Genomic DNA, 25,006 nt, shown 5'->3' with positions numbered 1-25,006 from the left:
CTACTTGTGAAGACTGCATTTGTTGTTAAAAAGGATAAACCAACATGAAGTCCAGAGAGCTGTCTGAGAGGAAAGCAAGCCATTTCTGAAGCTGAGAAAAGAGAGAAAATCGATCAGCATTAGGAATAGCCAAATACAACAATTTGAAATTTCCTGAAAAAGAAACAAAAAAAAATGTTCGTGTACTAACAACCAATTATTGAACAGGTCGGTAAGCAGTAAGAATCAGAAGATCTGTTATGAATTCGCAAAGGAATACAGAGATGAGAGACAAAAGGTCTGGAACCAAGATTAACCTCAAGAGCTCACTGGTCAAGCACGGTGGAGGTAGTGTCATGGCTTGGGCTTGCAAGGCTTCTTCTGTAATGGGCTCACTAATCTTTATTGATGATGTAACTCATGATGGCAGCAGAATGAATTCAGAAGTCTGCAGAAACATTCTGTCTGCCAATTTACGGAGGCATCCAATCTAAATGAGACGAACTTCATCATGCGGTAAGACAACAACCCAAAACACATTGACAACATAACAAAGGACTTCATCAGGGGAAAAAGTGGAAGGTTTTAGACTGGCTCAGTCAATCACCAGACCTTAACCCAATTGAGCAGCATTTCACCTCATAAACCCCCCAAAAGTAACAACAACTGAAAGAAGCTGTGGTACAAACTTGGAAAAGCATCACAAAAGAAGAATGCAACAGTTTGGTGATGTCAGTGGGTCGCTGGCTTGATGCAGTCATTGCAAGCAAAAGATATGCAACCAAATATTAAGTGTTATTTACTTTAAGTCTGTTTGTTCCAATACTTTTGCTCACCTAAAAATCGGGTGGACTGCCACCAGAGGTGCCATGTTCTAAGTTGTTTTTACACATCTGTGAATATCAGGAAATGAAATCTGAAATTCTGATCTATCATCTCATTCATCGTTAGATCACAAACCCAAATCTCTTCAGTGTACAGCAAAACAAATAAAAATGGCCTTGCTGTCCCAATACTTTTGGAGGGGACTGTGTATAAGCTGTATAACTCTTCATACCTCTTCCATCTCTTCTCTTCAGTCCCAGCGATGATACTGTACTGTACATAGACAGAAAATGTCAATGGTCAATGATTTTGTACATCTAGACATATTTTGTTTATGCAGCACTTTTTCAGCGTATGGATTAAGGGCTGGAAACGTAATAACTGGAGGAAAGCTGATCATGAAAGAGAGCTGCTTGCACTTGGGTGAAGTCTAAAGAGCTGCACACGTTACCCTGTGTTTAATATAGTTACTGGTCAGAGAATGAATAACGACTGCAGCTCTGATGGGGATGTTACAGTCATAATACACTGAAATGTTTATACGCAGTAATAACACAGCAGTTCTGTGCTAGAATTAGCTTCAGAGGTGATTTATAGAGGTCTGGATGTAAAGTAAAGGACATAAGGGAGTTGTGTGTGTAGAGGCAAGTCTAAAAATCTCAATAAAACAGTGACATTTCAGATTGATTTATGAACTATAAGATTGTAGATTATATAATGCATAAACATAAAACTAATGTCAAATCTGATGTACTCTTCTTGGAACGCCTCTGGAATTGTACTCCATGTTTGTTTCTCCATAAACACTGATTTGTCTGCAGAATGTAAATTATTGTTTTCTTGCTACTTTTTATATTTATACATTTAGCATGAATCTGTTTGGTTTGGTATAAATTTGGCATTTTGTGAATCATTTTTGAAAACTTGACGTAACGCAGATCTGTAGCAATCTGATCCTTGGTCATGCTTGTCATTTCCTTCCTTGTATATAGATACACATGCAGCTGTTACAGCAGATTATTATTTTTGCCTCAAATACGTAGGCCTCAATATATTATATTATGTGTATATATATTATATAATATATATTACCTAATTATAGGTTACTGATAATTATAATAAATAAATGATTTTCTGTATTGCCTTTACTTGTCTGTCTACTCCTGTTGGTGTCTTCATTTGTTTTTCAAACTTTTTACTCTTTCTAATGGAAAAAAAAACTCATTGTCATAAAAACTCATTCGTCCTGTTTTTCATGATAGAAATTGGCTGTAATAATTAAAACAGCTTTTTACAGATTCAGCATTAGATTTTTGACTTTTTGGGCAATCTTGCCTTTTTTTTTTTTTTTTTTTTTTAACTTAATTTTTTTTTAAATTTTTTTGTTTTTGCCAGTAATAATAATAACCAGTAATTATCAGTAATATATTGGCTTGATAGCTGGCGAATAATTTTTTGACAAGCACAAACAATTGTTGAATTTGAAATGAACCAATAACTATGTAAAATGCAGACTGTCATGCTCTGTGTGCTTTCACTGCTTTTGACTCCATATCTTTCCATATTGACATTCATGGCTTGTTGCTGTCTCACATCTCGACTTGCAGGACTTGGCAGTAAAATCTCACTGATGCGGTCGAACTCCCCCAAGTCATCATCTTAACTCTCGTAACAGGACATTACTGAGATTTTGCTCTGCGTGCGTCGTCAGCATGCTGCGCTAACTTCATGACCCTGTTGTTCTCCATATATTGCCATATTATGAAGGTCGACTTGTGCACAGGAAAATGGGCGGCTATTATTTTTATGGCTTAATTGTTGCCAGCCACTTGTACCTAGCTGGATTACTGGGTGTACTTTGCTCATCTGAATCCTTTCCAGATTTCCTCTTCTACAGCAGTTCAGTGCACAAGAGCTTTCTTCTCCACGGCTGGACTTGATAAGCTGATCGAGTGCCGTCTCTGTGACGTGCTTGCTCTTTATCACAAGTACACTTCAAAACAGGAAGAAAAAAAGACCACAGTGAAATAAAGCCAGTGTGTCTTTGATGACTAGCTGGATGCTTTTCATAGACAGCAGGACCACTGGGTGTTTGTCAGGAAGGACATTTGGGTCTTTTTTCAGCAGATGCTGTGTGCTGGGTGTTGCTTATTTAGCTCTGCTTTATGCACCAGTCATCGAGTCCTCAAGTGTTGCTTTAATATGCCTTAACTTATTCACCTGTTTAGAAATGTCATACTTCAGTGACCCATCTACCAGCTCAAAACAAACAACCTAAACGTCTTAGTGTTTTGATTTTGTTCTGTCCGTCCGTTTGAAATTCTCCTGAGTAAGATAACTCGTGAGAGCAGTTGAGTGTTTGAAGGAAATATTTGGAATTTGTTATCTGATTGTAGATGATGAGCTGATCCAAAAAGGGTTAAGATCACAGCAAGGTCAAATAGTTTTTACTTCAGTAGCTTCCTTTTTTTTTTTTTTTTTTGAAGTATATTTTAAGATAATTGGAAGCTTATAAATTTGTGATAAGGATTCCCTTCTTGTTTATTTCTTGTTTATTTCCTTGATTGTTCCATTACGCTGGTCATTAAGCTACCCGGCTAAAATATTGGCATTTTGTGGCTTACAGTCAAACTGATCAAAAAGTTGACTGAATGCGCAAGACCACAAAGTGGCTGTGTATCTTTCCATAAAATAAACTCCCTTTTCATATGCTTGGACTTTTGATTTGAAGCATAGTGACTTGTGTTCAGTGTAATCCCCTCATGGGACAGTCACTTTTTTCCTCCTTATTCATTAAAGGGTCTAGTTGCTTCTCACATTTAGCTGCAACAGTTTATTTGCATGTAACATTCATTCGTTCCTTCAAAAGTAATAAATATTTGTGCAAGAATACACTGATTAATATATTGTAAATATATCGTATTCACTCACAATGAGGCCTCGTTTTAAAAATGCTGCGTCACGAAGAACTCTTGCAACAGAGCCGCTCGTCCTCTCTGCCTGGCTCTACAAGGCTCTGGTCATTTCTCTACAGAAACTATTGTACATGTCTAAGGGACTCATTTTATAGTCAATAGCAGGATGGTAAGTTGCATGTTAGCCAGGGTTCGCACTGTAACCAAACGCTTTGTATACACACATGTTGTGTGACTTAGACTGATACGGTTAAAAAAAAATAGAGCTGTCCCAAAACAACTAGCCTAAATATGACTTTCACACCACAGAGTGTTACACGTAATTATAGCTCTTCATGAAGGAAACTGCTATTTTCAGTAGCATGCCCACGCAAACCTGTAATTTAACTATAACTCCAGCTCTCAGTCCCTACCATTATAACGGGGCTGTAATTGTCAAACTGCAGGCAAAAGTAAAAATGAGCTATTTATTTTGTCTCTCTCGGTGGCCATTTTGTGCCCTCTTGCCTTCTTATGATTTCTTTACAGACCAGTGCATTAAGTGTAAAGACTCTGGATCATGTTACTTGCCTTGCATGTTTTTACAGGATAGCAGCCTTGATTAGAGAAAGCGAGGAGCTAACGCACGTGTTTGTGCATGTTTTGCCTGTCGTAGTTGAGTTTGCTACAGAACAAGTTGTGCGTCAGATTTGCCTGATGAGTCGCTACAGCTGGAGCGTCCCATCACATTCTCATGTGAAAATGTCACAACGTTTTTGCCAGGTGGTGATTTAAACACCCTGCACATGTAACTAGCCAAGATAAGCATGCTAAGTCTCCTTATCCACACAGTGGTGCTGCTTTCTACTCAAACTCGAACGTGCAATTTCAGAATTCGAAATTGTCGTTTCGAGTTTGGCTTCTTCGAGCTACAAAGTAAGAAATAAAACATGGACACCTTCATGAAAGCGTGTTTCGTAAGCAATAAGCTAGCCAGCTAACATTAGTGATCGTGATAACATTATGATCAACAGTAAACTGTATGATCAGTGTTATAGATTTAAGCAACTGTTGTGTCTCTCATGACTGATCAAAAGTAAGTACTCCTGTAAACTCATGTAAAGTAGCGTAGTGATTTTTAATTTTTTAATTTTTTTTTTAAAACGTCGTATGCTGAGCTCAGGGTTGAGAACACCGTCTGTCATTTCTGAGTAAGAATTGGAGGGAGGGTTTCCTTTTAATTCTTTGGTCCTAAAGAGAGGGAGAGCTTTGTATCTTACACTCTGCAGCTGTAATTAAAGATTAATCAAACTCAAATTTGATCCCGTTTGCTGTTTACATTTTAAAGCTCAACCACTGAGACAGACCACAGCGTGTGTGTGACTGTGTAAGATGTTTGTACGCAATAATTTTGCAGCACCGAATGATTTACACATTTACTGTTACACTATGTGGTGAGAAACTGAAAAACACAATCTAAAACAGCCATGATACACTAATGAGAGTGATTCTTTTGCCTTTTTGTTCTATTTTGAGGTATAATTTTTCACAAAACAGCAGCATCTGTTGGATAGCTTGCAGACTTGTAGCTAATCCAGAGTGAGAGTGTCTTGATGCACACAAACCACATAGTGAGCGAAAGAGCGAAATAGTCCTAGCCTGCAGGCAGCCACACGCCTCCTCACCACTGACACGCTTTCCTGCGTCACATCAATCCTGCATGCTTGGGATTACTGTTAAATCATAGTCAGAAAGTCCTCATTTATTATTCGAACTTTGAAGGTTATCTGAAATTATTGAATATTCAAACATATGAGCTCATCCCTAGTCTGAATTTTAATCCCCCTCTTGAAATGGTGATTTGTGCACTTATTTATTCACGAAACAGTCTATCTGCAGTTTTTTTGGCTTTCAGTCATATGAATGTATTCATAATGAGTAAAAGATATATTTAAAATCACGTCATCTTTTTTTTTTGTTTTTTTTGCAGTATTAGTCTTAACTCGTCTCTCCTCAGTGATCAGGATAAGGACATCATTCCCAGCAAAAAACTAAACCCTGGAATATGCTGCACTTATTAATTAACACATTAATTAACAGGACTGCTAATGATTAACTGAAGCAGTTAATGTGGCTGTAGTGACGGTGAGGGAAACATGCAATATATACAGTTCTCATCTTTCTAAAAATCCTCCTCGTTGTGGATAAATCAGCATGCGCGGCTTCCTGTTTCATGCCCCGACTCGTATCTCATGCCCCTCTAGATTCTTTGGCGCCTGTTGGAGCATATTATCCTTTTCTCTACTGGAAGAAGTTTCTCCCTCTTTCACCTAATTCCTGAAAGAATGTCTTGTTTCAAAGGGCTACACACTTTGCCATGAAGCCTGCCTTAAGACTGCATTAGCTTTGTGAATGAACTTGGTTGATCCTGGGTGGAGCACTGATTTAAGTCACCAGGGTTGTGTAATATCTGCTGAATATCGCCTCGCTTTCGGGCAGCGGTGAATAAAAAACCTGCTTAGAAAACTTCTGCTCTATCAGATCCTTTCCTCATCATTTAATTATTGTGCTAATCATGAAAATGAGACCAGTAGTTTGTGGCTAAACTTTAAATGTCTCTGTTTCACCATCAGCTAGTAGTTTAGATCATGTGCTTTTCTTCGTTCTCATCACTAGTTATTATTTTTCTGAAAAGAAAGCTCCTTTAACTATAGACGTGTGATTAAAGGAAATTATTAAAGTTATTCTTGCGTCATCAATCGGCTTGATCTGGGCTTCATGCAGAAGAAGGGGGTCACGTACACCAGAAATATTCTTCAAATTCGGCTTGAGCTATCGAGGATATTTTCCAGTAGCCTGTTTTGGTTTACTTTCCCCAATGCCACTAACGTACTTGTAGCCTCCTATTGGTGGCTTTTACACGAGTGTCGCAGCAGCGATATCACACACTGAGATTTTAATCAATAGATTCTGACTCTACCAGAGCTTGTTGGCCATCTTCGGTAAATCAGTAAATCTGACGTCACCGAACACGTCACATTATGCATACAAGTAATGACTGAAGAATTCTTTTACGATGTGTGATTGTTTTCTGCGACGGCAGAATCGGGCAGAAAACGTACAGTGTAACCCTGGCTTAAACCAACAACATGCTGTTGGTGTGATTTTACGTTTAATGGGGTTACAGTGAAGGGTTTGTCCAAGGTTTATCAGGAAAACATTCATTGCTAAACAATGCTAATCACATTATCTCAGCAGTATGATTCATAGATAATTAGTTTTGCTCTGCCTCGTAACTGTATGTATGTAGAAAAAACACCTCAGTCGTGGTGAATTCAGATGTGCCAGTGATATTTGGACACGATGTTTTAATTTCCTTAATACAGCAAGGAGAAATAAATATTTTTGTTATTTGATATACTTCCAGTGCATATGTCCACTAGGAATGGACATTTTTCAATAATATTGTATTGGAATATTTGAGCTCATAGAAAATGAATATTCGATTATTCGTTTATTTAAATGAAGTTTAATGAGAAAGACGTTGTAAAATGATTTTTTTTTTTAATCATTAAGATTTTGCCACCGTTTCACAAGCAGCTTATAATTAGGCTATATTCACGACAAGCTTACATTATATCCTGTGAGTTTATTTATTTATTTATTTTTTGGTTGAAATCATTAAGCAGTGTGTATAAACAAAAGCATTTAAGCTCATGTAGAGCGAGCAAAAAAACAAAACACTAATAAAGCAGACTGCCCCAATTGATGTACAGAATGTACATAAACACTCGGCATATAATAGTTATGGTGTTTATATTGTTTCACATGTTCTTGTTGAGGAAAAACAAGCATCCACGTGCTCGGGTGAAAGTCAGCTCCTCAGTCTGTTAACAATAAAGCCGTCTGCAGAGAAAACGTTGCAGGGACACACAGGTAACTGTTTGCAAAGCGACCAAGTTTGTTGAAGCGCTTGGTATTTTCTGTCCACCATTGAATCAGAGCCTCATCTGGTGCAGTACATTTCTCCATCAAGAACTGTTCGCACTCATTTCAGCTCGATTCTCTGTAATCATCACAGAAGAACTGGCTCAACCTTTTCCCACAAGCAGGCACTGCTTCATCCTCTCCATTACTGGTGGCAGCGGCGGCTGCATTTACGGCCAGCAAAGCAAAATTTAGCGAAATTCGAGTAGTATTTTTACTTTTCGCCTGATTATTGCAGATCGAATATTCAAATATTCGACCAGTCATGCACACCCCAAATATCCACTACAAATTGATACACACAATACTTTCTGACCTTTATATTTTTAACATATCTTAATGCTTATGAATCCATACATTTTATTGTTCGTATTTATAAATACAAAGTCAGAAGACATGATGTGTTTTTCTCTTTGACAGAGTATTTTCTGCTGTGAATATTGTTCTGTTCAGCGAGGAGCTCTCTGAATTAACCATGTACATGTTCTGCATATTAGCCCATCTTTAAAAAGTTTTGGGAAAATACACCATGAAAGACACGACAATTTTCTCATCTTTTCACAGCTTTGTAAATGATCACCGCACTCTCGTTGATCCATTGAGGACTCAGCAGGACCTTTTGTGTGAAGCGTCTATTCCTGCGTCTGAACATGTTTCTGCCTTTCCCCACTTATCACCACTGCACATGTAGCACACATCATTAGAAGACGTGTTCAGTGCTGGTTCAGGCCCCTATCCAGCCTCGAAGGAACATCACACTCTTGCTGCTCATTGCGTACTCAGAGCCTCAGAGGGAAGCCATCTGGCACATAAATAGAAGCTTTTATCCACAAGCCTCAAGACAATGATTGCCTCTTATCACGTGGTGCATTTGCAAAGGTTTTCAGAACTGGCTCACAGGAACAGGTTTATAGCCACCTGAGTGCACTTAGGGTTTTATTGAAGCCGCCGCTCCGCTCTAGTCAAAGGATGGCCTTTGTCCTCTGATGCTGAATATTAGTGTCCAGAGTAGATGGATATATAACTTTGATTTGTGGTTTGGAGTCATGAGACTGAGGTCCTGAAAAAGAAAATGAGCTCAAAGACTTGGTTTTAAGTGTGTTTACATTTTAAGAGGTCTGGAAGAACAGTTAAAAACTATAAACCCACTGAGAAACTGATACACAAAATTGCTGTATACTGAATGTCAGTTTCTTTTTTTTTCTTTCTTTTTTTTTTTAGGCCTGTTGTTTTCTGGCCCTGAAATTAGCTCCACCCCAACCAGAACAAAGCTTCAGTGTTCACCTTTTGTGCCGATGTTCACTTTATTTGGAATGTTGAGTTTGACAGAGGATATGTGCTGCAGATGAAGCAAGTCGATTCAGTATTCATTCAAATTCTGTATGACCTACGATGCAGTTTGCTCTTTATGTTGTAAATGGTGTTAGTTAGCTGATGTCTTCCTGTGTTCGCTATCTGAGCTGGGATTTAGCAGAGTTAAAAAGCTATGTTCTGCAAAATTAAAAAGAGAATATGGTGATATACACGAAACAAAAGGTCTGCCATAAGTATTCGCCACCTTCTTTTCCACATTTTGTCGTGCTAGAATCCAGAAATGAAATGGACTTCACTGGGATTTTTATCATTTGATTTTCACAGAATGTCTGATGTTGGAATGTTCAAAATATTTTATAAATTATGACACAACTTGTGAACCCCCCAGAAGTTTTTTGCACATCTGGATCTTGATATTTTTGTCCATTTGTTTTGACAAAAGTGTTCAGGTTCTGCCAGATTGAATGGGGTCTTTTAGTAAACAGGCATATTTAAGGTTCTCAGTCACATTGAGCTCTGGGTTTTGATTGGGCCGTTGGTTTTGAACTGCTCCTGTGTTGTTGTGGCAGTAGGCTTAATGTCGTTAGATGTTAATGTCGTATGAATCTCCGCCCCAGTCCCTAGTTGCTTGCAGACTGGAGCAGGTCATCATCTAGGATTGTTATGTATTTGACTCCATTCAATCCTGACCAGTTTCCCAGTTTCTGCTGATGAAAAGCTGCCTTACAGTGAGCTAGCTAACTGCTCGGTTCTGCTAGTATCGGCTAGTAGGTTACAGCGTCAATGTCAGAACTGTCTCTGCAACCTTGTGTGGTTTTCTGTTATATTTAGGAAACTTTAGTTGACTAGTTTTAGTTTTAACTGCATGTGTGATTCACTCGCATTTCAGAGCGAGCTCAAAACGTACACTTTGTTCACTGTTTGAGTGTAGCTGTCTTTATGTTGCTGTTGATTTGAGATCCTATAGCGAGAAGTCCTGTAGTACTGCATCCTAAAGGCTCCTACTGATATCACTGACTTTTTTTTTTTCCCCCCCAAAGCACAGCTGATTCTCAGTATCAAGAGGCATCTCTCAGCAGAAGAGAGAGGAAGTTTGTTTTATTAATGGCAGGGAATTGTATCAGATGGCTCTGCATAAAAGTTTTTTGATCGACCTATGTGACACCCTCCTACCCTGCAGCACAGAATACGCTTCACAGAGAGGGATTACTATGCACACGCATTGTGTACAGCTCATTTAACGCAATAACACAAAGCTTTATTACTACATGTTATTTATTAATTTCACAAAGACGTTGTTAGTGTGGTATTGAATCAGTCGACTGTATTAAAGGTGTTATGAGAGTCTGTGATTGCTTTGCTCTGATTTTTCCACTGCTGCCCTTTGCACTGCCTTCTGTTTATGAATACTGATCATGGACTCATCAGTCTTCACCTTCTACGTCTGTTGACTGGAGAAAAAAAAAAAAAAAAAACAGTATCAAAGATCAAACCTTGTTCAATGCTTTATTGTTGGAAAGATCATGCTAGTTAAAACTGTACTAATGTCATGTCCTTGGGGAACAAATATCTGTCTCTACAGGTATATTATTGAAAAGAAAATAGTTGTGTTTTGATTAATATCTTGTCCAAATTCTTGCCAGTTTCCCTAGTTTAACAGTTGCGGGCCAAGAAAAATATATGTAAAGGTATAAAGAAGTATTATTTTTTTCTGTGATTGATTATTTCTAATGTTAATGAACAGTTAATTATTGACAAACGCAAGGCAGCATGCAAAATCTATATAAAATATAGCCCATATCTTTATAGATAACTGACTTTAAAGGAAAATAAATTTTTTTAAAAAACTAATGCTGAAGTATAACTTCAACTTATGCTAATTACAAGTCACCATTTTGTTGCTTTAGTTAACTGAAATAGTAAAGCTGGAAAACTTTGGGATGAAACATGCCAAGCAGCATATCCACAGACCTGCTGTTCTTTATTGAAGAAAATAAGCATGTCATTAAAATGTTCCAGGTATACACAAGTGTCAGTGTGCTAACATGGTTGACCTTTCTCTTATATTTCAGACCTTCACACACGACCCCTTTTCACCCATAACACTCTTCTCACTGCTTCTTCTTCCACTGATTTGTGAAATTATTGCTTTATTGTGTGCATTGCTTTATTATTGCTTTATTGTGTGCATATTAATTACATTGCATTTTCTTGTGTAGAATTGATAAGCATGACAAATTTCTTTATTTAAGGTAGCCTTATCGAAGCCAGGAAGTTGCTCAATTTTATAACGTAGTCGACTAAATTCTTAATGGCAATTAATCAGTTTTCAATTAATCATTAACAATCCTAGTATTAAGGAAAACTCACGTATGAAATGTATGCTCTCAGCCAGTCAGTAGTTCGGCTCGTGCATATACCTTATTGTACCAGCTCATTTCAGATGTCCAGGGCTCAGCCCAAAGGTGCACCCCACCCTTTTCTTTCTTTTTTTTTCTTTTTTCACTCTTCTGCTTAGTCGCAGTAGACCATCTTCATATTTCCTAGATGCAAAAGCTCCCTGCTAATCGTAGGCATCTTAACCCAAATGATTCAGTATGATCTAAGTGTCTTATTATGTAACTATCCCAATTTTGTAGAAGTGAAAGTTCCAGCACAAACTGTTGCCTGTGTGTTTGTGGCTCCTGGCTAGACTGCACCATTGATTCTGCCTTCCACCACAGCTACAGGAACAGTGTACTTACAAGAATGAATAAGTGACGCTAAGGATGGCTAGTGCAAATGCTTCATAATGAGAAGCTGAAAAAGTGAAAAATTCTTCTTCTTATTCTTCTTATTATTATAGTCACTTGAGTGGCTTCATTAGGTTGCAAGATCCTTGTTGCTGTTGTAGTTCTCTGTTCCTCTTTCACATTCCCACCGTATCTATCATCAGATTTTGACCATATGTGTACTGTTTATTATCTTTGACCACAGCATGACATGGGGAGTTTTTTGACCTCTTAACCTGTGGCACTGCAGTTCAGCTGTACTGAATGTATAGCGTCTACATGGTCTTTATATAGGCTATAGCACGGGCTCACTTTCAGCTCAGAGAGATCGATATACAGTCAAAGGACTGTTTTCTTCCAAATTCTTCACAGGTTTGGTTAGTAATATGAACCTCTGTAAATGCTTTGTTCTTGTGGCCTCTTCTTGTGGAAACTGACTGTTTGCACAGCTCTAAACTCTGGCGGATGGATCACAGTGAAATAGTTGAATAACCATCCAGAACGGCACGTTTAGCAAGGTTAGCTAGTGATGGTATTTATCTAGATTTACATATTTATATTTAGCAACAGTGATAACACATTGTGAAAACCATTCGTCAGTTATAAAAAATTTATAATGACTGTGAGTAGCCAAGCGAAGATGATAAAATGTAAATCTGGACAACACAACACATAGAGAATTGAGAATAAGTTGCCATGGTTATGTCACGCAATCAACACACTAGTGATATCACTAGCTATGGCAAACCACAGTATTTCACTAAAATATATTCATTAGCTCCAGTTTCCCTCGAAGCAGTGTCAGTTTTTCAAAGGAACTATTGTAAGACAGGTTATTGTGCATAATCCATTGCAGTCTTTAATTATTCATTAATTCAGGTTATAGTTATAAATGTTGTGGTACGTAAAGTCTTGGAATATTGTCACATTACAAAAGTTGTGGGCTCCCGAATGACACGACAGAAAAGTGTTTGTCCTGTCGTTGGGAGTTGGAGTGGAAGGAATGACGTACTCTCTCCCATGTCAGTCACAGTGGTGCTAGCCAATCGTGAGCATCTGTGAGCTCAAGTATGTGGAAGAGGGTAGATAGCACTTTCTTCTGAGTGTGTTACGATACTCTGTGTCACAGCATGGCAGCAGTTCAAAAAGATGTGGTTGGTTGGTTTCACTTGTCTCTTTGTGTTAGAAAATCACTGTATTAATCTTGCTTCACCTGTTGTAAATGCATTTTTTTCATATGTCTGCAAACAGTTTTTAGATGAGGCAGCTTGTTCTTCTCAGAGAAAGTGCATTGTTGTATTAATTCAGTAGTAGCTATAGGAAGAGCTACTTATGTGAATTTCCACCAAAAATAAACAGTTACGTGATGTAACTTCTATCTCAGTGTTTCTCCGTCTCCGGTGGTGGAATACACTGTAGGGATTTGAGCTTAATGCACCATTGATTTGGGACCAAGCCAAATACCAAGACTAAAAAGGGCAGTTCTTTAAAGTAAGATTATTAAACCTGTCTTTCTGTATTTCTTTGTTCCAGTGTCCCGTTGTCTTGTTTGAATAAACAGAGCACATTAATGACTACATAAAGCCTTTAGAGCGATACCGTTGTTTGATGGAGTCATTATACTATACCAGTGCACCTACTCTCCTGTCCATTGACTCCTAAATAATTCCCTTGGCACACAGCCTAGAGTCATCCACTCCGGAAGTGGCATTCCATGGCTCAGGGCAGACTGTTTCGTTCCTCTCCTGCACCCAAATGGATGATTTAAGGTGGTGATGTTGGCGGTCAATGGCTTCATACTTACAGGCCATCCTTAATGTATAGTAATTAGTAAGGGTGAAGAATAATGTTCTCTCTAATTGTATTTCTTGCTGCAAAAACCTATTTCTATTGTGCAGACTCTTCTTCCGTTTAACCAGAAATACCCCATGAGCCTCACTCTGTCCCTGCCTGGTTAGCCTTAGCTGGGAAGACAACTCTATGCAGCACCACTGCACTAACAAGATTTAATGGGTGATTGTCAGAGGTGTTGGACAATGGCTTGCTAAGCTAAGTGTTATTTGTGGTTGGGGCTGAATATGGGACTGTCTCTGTTTGGATTAGCACATCAGCGATTTGGATCTTGACGTTGATTTATTTTTTCTGCATGGAAGCATCATCAGAAGTGTGTGGGGGCACACGCGCAGTTTAGAAGGTACAATGCGTAAAGATTATAATTGTAGTGGTGGACACATCATTAGCATAGGCATCCAGGACCAGCAGATTTAGTGTCTTGGTTATCTGTTTATTTGTAGTTGGCTGGCTGTAGGTTTAATAATCAGAAAAAGAGAAAAACAAAACTCTTTTAAAGGACTTTTGCAAAACAAATTTTTTCATTTCGTATGTACTTTATGTACGTATGTTTAAATATAATGATGCAATACACTCTAATGCTGTAACTATAGCACATGTTGACCAGTGACTTGCTAACTTTTTGTTGAGGGTGCAAACATGATGTGCTACATTTAAATTTTGTTAGACGAGGATGATCATATACTCAATCATTTCCTTTACACTGTATTAATGCATTTAAATAGCTAATTACGTTATTATGTTAGCTATCCCAATCCCAAAACATGAGATTGGGCAAGTGTACTGGAGCTTCCACTCGCCCAGTGGGCTAGCTAACAAATTTATCATTTGACCACCCCTGAGTTGGGGAAAATCTGCGGCTCAAATGAATTTACCTGAATGACACTGACAAGTGATTTAGCACTAAATGAACTCAAAGTGAAACATTTTACCTAAATTCACTCGTGTGTTACATGCTCTGTTTGTTTGTCATGCTCTCCACGGCTCTGTTTTATATTCATCACGATTCTGCACAGATTCCATCAGTCAGTGGTGTTAGTATGCTTGTGTGTACTCAGGCAGGTCTGTTTCCACTGCTGTCTGTCTCACACACACACACACACACACCACCCAGCACATGTGCCACCCTCTTACATAAGACATCATTTTTGCTTTAGTGCTTTGATGTGCAGCTTAGGCCTGGATATGTCTCTGTAGTAACATATGACCTTTCTTGTATTGCCATAAATGGAGATTTTCTCTGATAATCCACCCATATTACCAGAGATTAAAATGCTTTATCTTCTGCATTTAAAGTGCCCCTGACATCAAAATTGGTGTTGTAGAGCTTTTCGTGCCTTTCCCTTAGTGTTATGGACATCAGTATGAAACTATCTGGACAAGAAAACTTTTGGAAATATTCTTTTTTTAATTTTTTAGTTCATTACTTCTGAGAAAAACAATCAAAATTGTTCAGTGATTCATATCTAAACCTATGTGATCGTCCAATTAAATGCTCTCAAAAACAATATATGTCCCACCCCTGGAGGCAGGTCTTGCTCTACAGTAGGAACTCAATAGCAGTAAACATAGTTTGTCTGTACGTTTTTAGCTTTATGTCTTCCCGCATACTTTTCCAACCATCGATTGGAGAAAAGAAAAAAAAAAAGATTGAAGTTTTTATTTTGAAGAGGAATATGAGGTTATGTGAAAAACAATTCTTGGAGGATTTTACCAACTTGGGGCTCTTCAATACTGGAATATGTCACTTCCTCAGACTAAGCAAGAGCATGATTCGATCTTTACACACCGCCAGGGCTTCTCCATCAGACAGATAAAGTAAATAGCTCTTGTTTATCTGGTTGCCGTTCACCATATTTTGCTAGCTCACTAAGCTTCTGTCATGTTTGTTCAGATTCTGCAGGGCAGTGGCGTATCTCGAACGCTGTTGGCTATGTAAGTCAGTCAAACACTTTAATTAGCAGCATTAAAACATTAAAAGGGAAATAAAAGGGAACTTTCTGTTCAGACTTGACACTTTATAAATTTGTCTAAAGCGTTTTTGCACTTTATCTCAGTGTTTGTTTTTCCCGTTTCTAGTGTCTTGTTAGCTCAGAAGAGTAGATCAGGACAGAAAGTCCCAAAGTTAATATTCTTGTGAATCATTAAGGTAAGCAGATGTTAAATCCTTCAACCTTTTGTGTTTCTCGTGGTTGAAGGTAAACTCTCATTCCTCTGTAAGGCAGCTGGCTGCATTTGGGGGCCCTTGGTTTAAAGATGACTTTTAACCAGCCAGTCAATCCTGTCAAAGTGATACCTAGCATTTCATGTTTCACCAAGGTCCTATAACATGGTTGCTGACGCAGCATGACCTGCCCCCTTCTGCTCATATGTCCTGCTTTTTAAGCTCTTGCACAAAGCATCCTTTATTTAAGCAAGTATCCTGGGCAAGAGCCTCTCTCTGGGGCATGAAAATACTCTAATCACCTCATAAACTCTCACCTGAAAAATCTTCTACATGCACACCAACACTTTGGACCCACTGTGGCCTGATTAAAACATTGGTTAAGCCGAACAAAACCACTGTTAGCCTTCATTTCAAACAGCTCTGTTCTTTCCAGGCTTTAAACAATTAACAATTAAAGGACTGATGGGAGAGGTATAAAAAAACGAACAATTGAGCATTGTGCAGGATGGGCAGCGCAACCAGGCAGGACTAGCCTTGAGTGAAGGGGTATAAACGTTCCCAGGCAGCACTAGATCTGTCTTTCTGTGCTTCTTCACACTTCAGTTCCATCCTCTTAATCATGCTGAAAAAGAAGGATGGAGAGCGCAGCGAGCCTTGCGTGAAAAAGGTAAGAGGAGCGGCTTGCTGGGTGGGGTTCAGATCTCAGGGTGGAGGAGGACCTGTGGGAAAAGTGGGAAGACAAAAGCTCGTGTGTATGTTCAGTAAAGTCTCTTAAAGCACCGCTGACCTCTGTAAACCCTATAGTGTGAGCACTGTTATTGGCTAACTGCCAGATGGAGCTGGTGAGGGTTTAACACTAGTAGAGAACACATTGCATGCATTCATTGTGATGATGTTGGATTTGGTGTGTGATTGCAGGCTGAAGCTTGGAAAATGAGAACGTCTCTGATCTGCTGTTTGTGTTTCTGTTAAGAAAAGCACGAGACAGCGTGTGTCCAAATGTGTGCATTTGGTTCTAGCCGTGGGGAATTTCCACAGGTCTTAACTAAATGCTTAATGATGAGCTTATGCTGTATATACATGTGTGAGGGGAAAGTCTTAGCCATGCTGGCGTCACATATATAGTGTGTACACGGCGACCCTGACCAGGATAAAGCGGTTGTTGAAGATGAATGAAAAACTAACTTGTCTAAGCTTGTTTCTGTGAAGCCAGAGTTAGTTACCATTTTGTGAAACATTGACGATGACACGTCAGTGAGATCCGAGTGGCTCAGTGGCCTTTCTCCCCATGTGAGTCAAGGTTCTGTCTTTTTAATTTGAGCTATTGTGTTACACATCTCACGTGGTGAGTCAAAACCCCTTTTTCACAAAGCACACAAAAAGTCAAGGTTTTCTGCATACATGCGTGTGAGACAGAGAGACCGTGTGTGTGAGTCATAGCTGTATGCTCAATGTGTCACACTCTGTGGGCTTCAACATGACTGAGACTGTTTGCCAGCTAAACCAAGGCTATCCCTGTTCTCCTTAAAATTATAGGTTTGATAAATGTTTTTAGAATGGGGCAAGAGCTTGAAAATGTCGTTGTTAGTATTATAGTTCGCTCAGTATTGGACTTTTTCAGTCTCACCGGTGTTTATGGAAAAGGATGGTTGATTTTCAGTTAGTTAGACAGGAAAGTTTAGCACTGTTGTAGTGACAAGTGAAGGGATGGTTCAGAATTTCCTGAATGCTATACTTTCAGCAGTAGTTAACAGGCTCTGTATATCTAGCACAAACCATTGCTTCATCCAACGGAAGCCCATTTTTGGCGAGTGTGGACTTAAAGACTAAAGGTTTAAGGCTGTGTATTGGATTATGAAACATTTTCTCCAATACACTGTGTGCAGAAAGTAAGCAGCACTGAGTTAATTGTTGATCAGGAGGCTATTTCACTTAGCCAGATATGCAGAAAATCGACCTTGAGTACTGAATATGTCTATCAGTGTATACATGGTCATTCATTAATTGTCATTGATGATTACAATGGATAATGATTAATATTACACTAGCGTTGATATGATGTTTTGTTTGCATGGCCTTCTTATGCAAGACTGCCATTTTTAATATCACTTGATAGAGCAGAGGGATTTGAGAGCTGCTGTTCATTCAGATAATGTCATAAACGGAGGCATTATCTGTATGCTGTACTTTAATCCTCTCACAACACAGACATCGTTCTCTTCCTGGCAGCTGCCATGCCATGAATAGTAACATCAGTTTACCCACACATCCGACGGTTGCTACCACCCACCTCATGGGGTACATTTCCACAATGTTTTCAGAGACTTCAGGCACCTTTTCCCCCCGGAGGAGCCATTGTCGGTTCTAGTTCCTGGACCAGCACTGCTGATTGGTCAGAGAAAGAAGAGTGTTTGCCAAATCCTGTAAATATAAACCTGATAAGAGAGGTGGGGCAACATTGAGCGGTTGAGGTTTCGGGTATGACTGAAGTTGTAGCTGACTACAGCCTCACTGTGTAATTTCAGGTTTCAGTAGTTCGAAGCAATGCTGAGGAACAGTTATTATGTGTAAGAAAGCTAAAGATGGGGTCTGTAATTTTTAATACAGAACACCTTTTGAAAGATTTGTAATAATTTCTCCTTGCATCGTGACAGCTGTCTGTAAACTAAATCTGCTATGGACTGAGCAATGTGAACGGCCAACATGCAACCCATCAGCACAAATACTTGACTGTCAATTCAGAAAGCTTTCTCTCTTTTAATAGTATTTTGCTTTAATTTTCACCAATTGCTTGTGATCTGTGATAAGTTTAGACCAGGTTATCATACTAGGTTTCAAATCTTAACACCCCAACATTAGGGCTATGGACATGTACTGGGTTTAGTTTGCTTGTAAACACTGCCATTAGTCTCATCCATATTCTTTCTCCTCTTCTCCACCGTGCAGCAGATCCAGTTTGCAGACCAGAAGCAGGAGTTTAACAAACGGCCCACCAAGATCGGACGCCGCTCTCTGTCTCGCTCCATCTCTCAGTCCTCTACAGATAGCTACAGCTCAGGTACAAAATGATGCATAGACACTTTCACTCCGTCATTAAAGAAGCTGATTTTTATAATTCTATATGTAGGGTGGTCAGGTGTGTCTGAGGAGATTTCAGGTCTCTGTCTAAGGGAAAGAGTTTTGTTGGATCTTTAGGTTTTTCACTGATAAAACAGGATTTTCTTTTAGAAGAAAAAAAGAAATCCTCTTATCCTGCAAGTCACCATGTTGAAAACACACAATCAACATTATGGCTCACTACAGACCATTAGTAGTGTGAGTGGATTTTTGGATCATGCGCTGTTCCTTGTCCCACTAGCTGCCTCCTACACCGATAGCTCGGATGATGAGACCTCTCCTCGAGACAAGCAGCAGAAGAACTCCAAGGGCAATGGAGATTTCTGCATCAAGAACATCAAGCAGGCTGAGTTTGGTCGCAGAGAGATTGAAATTGCTGAGCAAGGTAGGTTGGATAAACCACTTTAGTCTGTATTAATATACAATTGCATGTGAGCTGGTGGTGCCTGAACGAACTCACAACAGTTTGCAAAAAATGTTATAGCGATGATGTTCATATATGCTGTTGGGGTGCATGTGTCTGTGGGTGGAGTGGAGCATGCTGTGCTCTTCCTGGGCTTCCCACTTCACCCCCCTAATAACCAGCCAAACACTGAGCACACACTATTTTCTGCTCGTTCATGCTCCTCTGTTCTCTCTGTAGCTACTTTTCCTTTCCTGTTTTAATCATTTATCGGTTAAAAGCACAACCAAGTAGCAGCTATGCATCTTCTTTAAAAATTGTAGAATTCCTGATCACAGATTAGTTATCGTGTTGACACATATTGTCATTACACTCAAAGTCTATACTGGGTGTGTTGCTTTACAGAGATGCCTGCTCTGATGGCTCTGAGGAAAAGAGCTCAGGGAGAAAAGCCCCTGGCTGGAGCTAAAGTGGTGGGCTGCACTCACATCACGGCCCAGACTGCTGTAAGTAACCTGTGCCTGTAATCGCAAGTTTGTACACACATGAGACCAGCACGGATCTTTGACGTCTTTGTATGTTTTGTGTGTATGCATGTGTAAATAGGTGCTGATGGAGACTCTGTCTGCATTGGGTGCTCAGTGCAGGTGGGCTGCCTGTAACATCTATTCCACCCAGAATGAGGTGGCAGCCGCCCTGGCAGAGGGAGGTGAGAGTGCTTCTTCCTCACTTTCTTTTCCCTCTCCGTGTATTGTTTCGCAGTAGTCTTCTCTGACTCTTTTCTTCATCTCTTTGGCAGGCTTCTCTGTGTTTGCCTGGAAGGGTGAGTCTGAGGATGATTTCTGGTGGTGCATCGATCGCTGTGTGAACGTGGAGGGTTGGCAACCCAACATGGTGAGAGGGGAACCTGCAGGTTGTCTGCCTCGCCTGCATAACTGGCTTTATAGCTTCATCCTCTGACTATAAAGCCTCCAAACTCGCCTTTCTTTGTCAAATCTGCTTCAGATTCTGGATGATGGTGGAGACCTGACACACTGGATCTATAAGAAATACCCCAACATGTTCAAGAAGATCAAAGGCATTGTGGAGGAAAGTGTGACTGGAGTTCACAGGTAAGCAGCTAGCCTTATGTTCCCTTTAAAACGACACCTAGTCCTGAGATTCTTCACCCAGTATGTGTTTGACACATACCAACAATATGTTCGAGTCTTTCCCTTGGACTTCATTTATGATATATTTATGATTTATTACTTGTTTATCTAAGACATGAGACTTTAACATTTTTGCTAATATTTCTGTGCACTTAAAGTGACAGTAGGCTACATAAATATTCATTTGGTCAACATTAAATTACATCCTGATAAAGGATCCTGATAAATGCACATTTTGCTCAGACTCGAACTGAACAGCAGCTCAGGAACTAGATTTGAATTTCAGAGCTGCTGACTTAAGATTATGTGACTTAACAGTGACACTGATGTTAGTTTTTAATATCTGAAATTAATTTCTCAGAATAATTTGTGTTCTTCATATTTTTTGGACTTGTGGTTTTTTTTGTGTGTGTGGAGAGGGTCATCTTGGGGTGTCTACATCTCGCTTCAGAGCATAACTGGAGCTATGCTTCACTGTCAGCTATCCATCACTGGCAAACTGTGTCTGCCATCTAGTGGCTGGAAATAGGAATCGCTACACTTGTTGTACAGAACATAATGTACTATTGTGGTTGAGGTTATAGATGAGTGAGGTTTTTGAAATGCGAGATTAGACTCCTACTGTTTCTTGTTGTAGCTCAGTACTGTTTTAAGCATAGATGTTCTCACATTTCTGCTCTGTTCTGTTTATGTAACGAGAATTGCATAAGCACTTTGCACTGAAGAGTTTACAGTTAGCTTTTAATGCCACTGAGACTGCATGTTTTTGTGTATTTCCTCTGCAGCTGATTTTTGTGTTTAGTTGTAATTGTTCTTGTGGTGTTTTCATACAGTCTTCGAATCTTTGTTCCTTTGGAATATTTGAGTGGCGGTGGTCTCTAAAAGTGCATGTGCCATTTATACTCCATTTCATCTTTCAGTAAAGCTTCTGATCAGCTGCTAATTGATTAAGGAACGGTTTGTTTGAACTGTTAGAAATGACATTTTATTTCCTTTTTTATTATACACTGTGTACAAACACTTTTAAAATTTAATCTATTTTGTAAACACTAATTATAAAATAATTTATAATCTCTGTTAAACCATTCAGTAGATTGCATAGATGATTGTCTCAGATCATTATCTGATGGTAAAGAAGCTTGTGGAAATATGAGAAGTAAATACAAAACTATAACACAAACTCAGTAATGTACAAAATGGCACAGGACTGTATAAACCTAGCATTTGACAGCATTTCTATGCTCTTTTAGCCATCAATGTATGTAACCTAATTGCTGTTTTGCTTAGTTAAACCTTTTGTTCGCATTACCGCATTCAAACAGTATTTTCACTCCAGAGATCGTTTGGTTTAGAGGTCTTCTCGGGTCCTAAAATCCATACCCGACCCGAATCACTTCTTACCCGAACCCGACGTGCATAAATTAATTTTTTAAAAGAAAAACCCGACGCGAGACAGACCCGATGAAATTAGACCCGAGTCCGACCCGACCCGATGGCATTTATTTTCGAACCCGACTGGACCCGAACGTAAACAGCATTGACGTCAAATGCCAATATTTTCTTTGCAATAGGCTAAGTGTAAATAAAAAGGCTCAGTGCAGATATTTGCAACTCAGTATTGTAGTACATTATAAAACAGTATGCAATAATAACATATTGAGTGTAAATTATCATAAATTATTATCATATCATATATTTATTAAAATTATTAAATGGATGCCGCCTTATTGGGACAAAAGCCCTCTATATACACCTTCCCCTTAAACCTGATAAACACTTTATTATTAAATCTTAGTGAGGCACTTTATTTCCACTTTTTGAATAGTTCGTTCATTTATATTAAAAATAAACGCCTTTCTGATCTGATAGCCTATGTGATGGGAAAAGGGAGAAGAACGAGTTCGGCAAAAGAAGGAAGGTAACTTGGTCGGTCAAAAGTCAATGTGCTTTACGCGCTACGTCGATACGGTGTGTCGATACGATATGACGTCTTTTGTATTGTTGTCTATCACAACCAGACATTGGTTCGTGGGGTTAGTGCAAAAAGCCTCTGCCAACAAGATGGGCTGTTTATTGTAAATAGACACTCCGTTAAAGGGATTTGGGTCTGATTGGGTCCATTTGGAAAAAGCACATTTATTTTAAATTACCCGTTTTCGGATCCAAGTGGACCAGTGAAGACCTCTAGTTCGGTTCATTTAAAGGCGTCCTGTAGTTAGCATGGGTAAATTTAATTTTCTGGTTTTTCCTGATGTCTAGGCTGTACCAGCTGTCAAAGGCTGGCAAACTGTGTGTGCCTGCCATGAACGTCAATGACTCAGTCACCAAGCAGAAATTTGACAACCTCTACTGCTGCCGCGAGTCCATTCTGGATGGGTAAGTCAAACGTCGCTTCTGGCTGGAAGATATTTAATTAAACAAGTCCTGTTCTCTTAGTAGTATTAAAAGATACATCTGTAGATAAAGATACATCTATAATAATTTCCGTAGCTTATATATGTTTTTCTTTGTGTGTTTCTTTTAGTCTGAAGAGGACCACTGATGTGATGTTTGGAGGGAAACAGGTGGTGGTGTGTGGTTACGGAGAGGTGAGAGCCAGCCATTAGCACACTGACATTCCAGTGCATTATATATGTGTGCATTTTATATATGCCTACACTAGGGGTTGCGCAACTTTTTCCTAGTCGACCAGTAATAAAAAAAAAAAAACAAAGCAGTAAAACAAAGAACTTAGGTTAACAGCCATTAACAGGCCACGAATTACATTTCCAGCTTTAACCTTTCTTTAGACTGTACTGTTAAAGACAGGAATGGAGAATCTGATATAAAGGTTGCGGGACAAAGAAAGGGCACGTTGATTAACATGGGACATACTGAGTGGTGTATTTATCACATCTGGTGTAAATTGGGATTTACTTATTCGTTCATTTATTCAGTTATCTTTACTAATTCTGTTAAAGGGTCGCTGTGGTTGTAATTATTTGTTTATATTTTTGGAAATATTAAGTGCATTAGAAAATATTGGGGATGGTTACAAATAACTGTGCGAGCAGGCAGGATCTCGGGATTGGTCGGAATTCCTTTGAGAGTGGGCAGGAGTGGGATTTAGAAAAACACATTTATATTTATCCATAAAAATAATATGAAAATGATAACATGCATGTAAGAGAGACTTTTCTCAGCTTAGTCCCGCAGTTGATTATAGAAATGGCTTCATCTAGTCTGAAATATTTCCTGATTTATGTACATTTAGGCTGCTTTTCTCAACCGTCTGCCTTGCTTTTTTTTTTCTTTTTTTTTTTTTTTAAACTAGTCAACAGCCCCACAGTGGTGACTAGTTGATTAGTCTATGCAACTGTGAAGCTTTTTTTTTATTTTTTAAATCAATTATAATTATTATTGTTGTTGTTGTTGTTGTTGTTGTTGTTGTTGTTACAAATCCCAGCATGGCCACTAGGTGGTGTGAAGCATAACCATTAAGTCTTGGATATTGTGTTTGTGATACAAGCCTGACACCGAACATGTGTGTTTAGGTTGGAAAGGGCTGCTGTGCTGCTTTGAAGGCAATGGGCTCCATTGTCTATGTCACAGAAATTGACCCTATTTGTGCTTTGCAGGCCTGGTAAGCTTCTTGTTTATGAAATGTGGGGATATAGTGGGGCTTGATGCATAGTTACACATGCTTTTTAAGTAGCAGGGGGAAGGAGACTGTATTTTTACAGTCAGAGGCACACACACACACACATACACATACACATGCAGATGCTTGCTTTCTGAGTCGTCAAGGGAAGATCAGTATTCAGTCTTTGTTGTAGAACAGATGTAAATTAGGTTTGAGACAACTGTTAACTGTTCCATTTCAATAAATCTTGTGATTCCTCAGCTCGTTTTTGTTTATCATTGTCTCTTGATCTCTCAGCATGGACGGCTTCAGGCTGGTCAAACTGAATGAGGTCATCAGACAAGTGGACATTGTCATCACCTGCACAGGTTTGTTTTCCTAACACTCCTATATGTAAATACACTCACCGTCCACTTTAATAGGAACCCCCGTACACCTGCTCATTTATGCAGTTATCCAATCAGCCCAATTGTTGAGTAGTAGGATTGCTACAAATTAGCTAGATTAGTTTAACTCCATTTCCCAGTAGCAAGGTGGAAGCAGTGTTTTAAGTCAGTTTACTGTTTCATTGACCCAGCAGCACTGATAACACACACACACACACACACACACACACACACACACACATTTAACTGATGAAATGATGTATTTCTCATCAGTTGCTTGGCAACACAATTCCCTTTCAATGTAATTGATCTGTTTCTTACAGACATTTGGCCACATTTTTGTTAATTGCATATTTTGTAATAAAACATGTGTTTTGTAGCTTAGCTAAATACATTTTTAAAGTCTGCATCCCAACACGCTGTGTTTGTCTTGTTTGCGTGGTCTTCATCAGATGAGGTGACACTGTCTGACATATTTTGTTTGAAGTGACAAACAAAACATGTATTTTTACCTGTTTACTAACCACCCACTGTTTGAC

General features: G+C 39.0%; 1 protein-coding gene across 2 annotated transcripts in view; it reads left to right on the top strand.

Annotated features, from left to right (window-relative positions):
• The window catches only part of ahcyl2b (adenosylhomocysteinase like 2b), a 40,463-nt gene that overhangs the window by 9,967 nt on the left and 5,490 nt on the right, over positions 1–25,006 (top strand). Inside the window, exons 2-11 of one of the 2 annotated variants that reach the window (XM_026922878.3) lie at positions 18,738–18,846; positions 19,147–19,290; positions 19,714–19,814; positions 19,915–20,017; positions 20,108–20,202; positions 20,314–20,420; positions 22,719–22,835; positions 22,984–23,047; positions 23,993–24,081; positions 24,379–24,449. In XM_026922878.3, coding sequence (XP_026778679.1) covers positions 18,738–18,846; positions 19,147–19,290; positions 19,714–19,814; positions 19,915–20,017; positions 20,108–20,202; positions 20,314–20,420; positions 22,719–22,835; positions 22,984–23,047; positions 23,993–24,081; positions 24,379–24,449 — 1,000 coding nt within the window. Of the gene's footprint in view, positions 1–18,734; positions 18,847–19,146; positions 19,291–19,713; positions 19,815–19,914; positions 20,018–20,107; positions 20,203–20,313; positions 20,421–22,718; positions 22,836–22,983; positions 23,048–23,992; positions 24,082–24,378; positions 24,450–25,006 lie in introns of both variants that reach the window. The other variant, XM_026922877.3, reaches the window with a different exon arrangement.

This window comes from Pangasianodon hypophthalmus, chromosome 18 (genome assembly GCF_027358585.1).
Source record: "Pangasianodon hypophthalmus isolate fPanHyp1 chromosome 18, fPanHyp1.pri, whole genome shotgun sequence".
In the NCBI taxonomy this organism is placed as follows: Eukaryota; Metazoa; Chordata; class Actinopteri; order Siluriformes; family Pangasiidae; genus Pangasianodon; species Pangasianodon hypophthalmus.
This window is presented reverse-complemented; position numbering and strand designations above follow the sequence as displayed.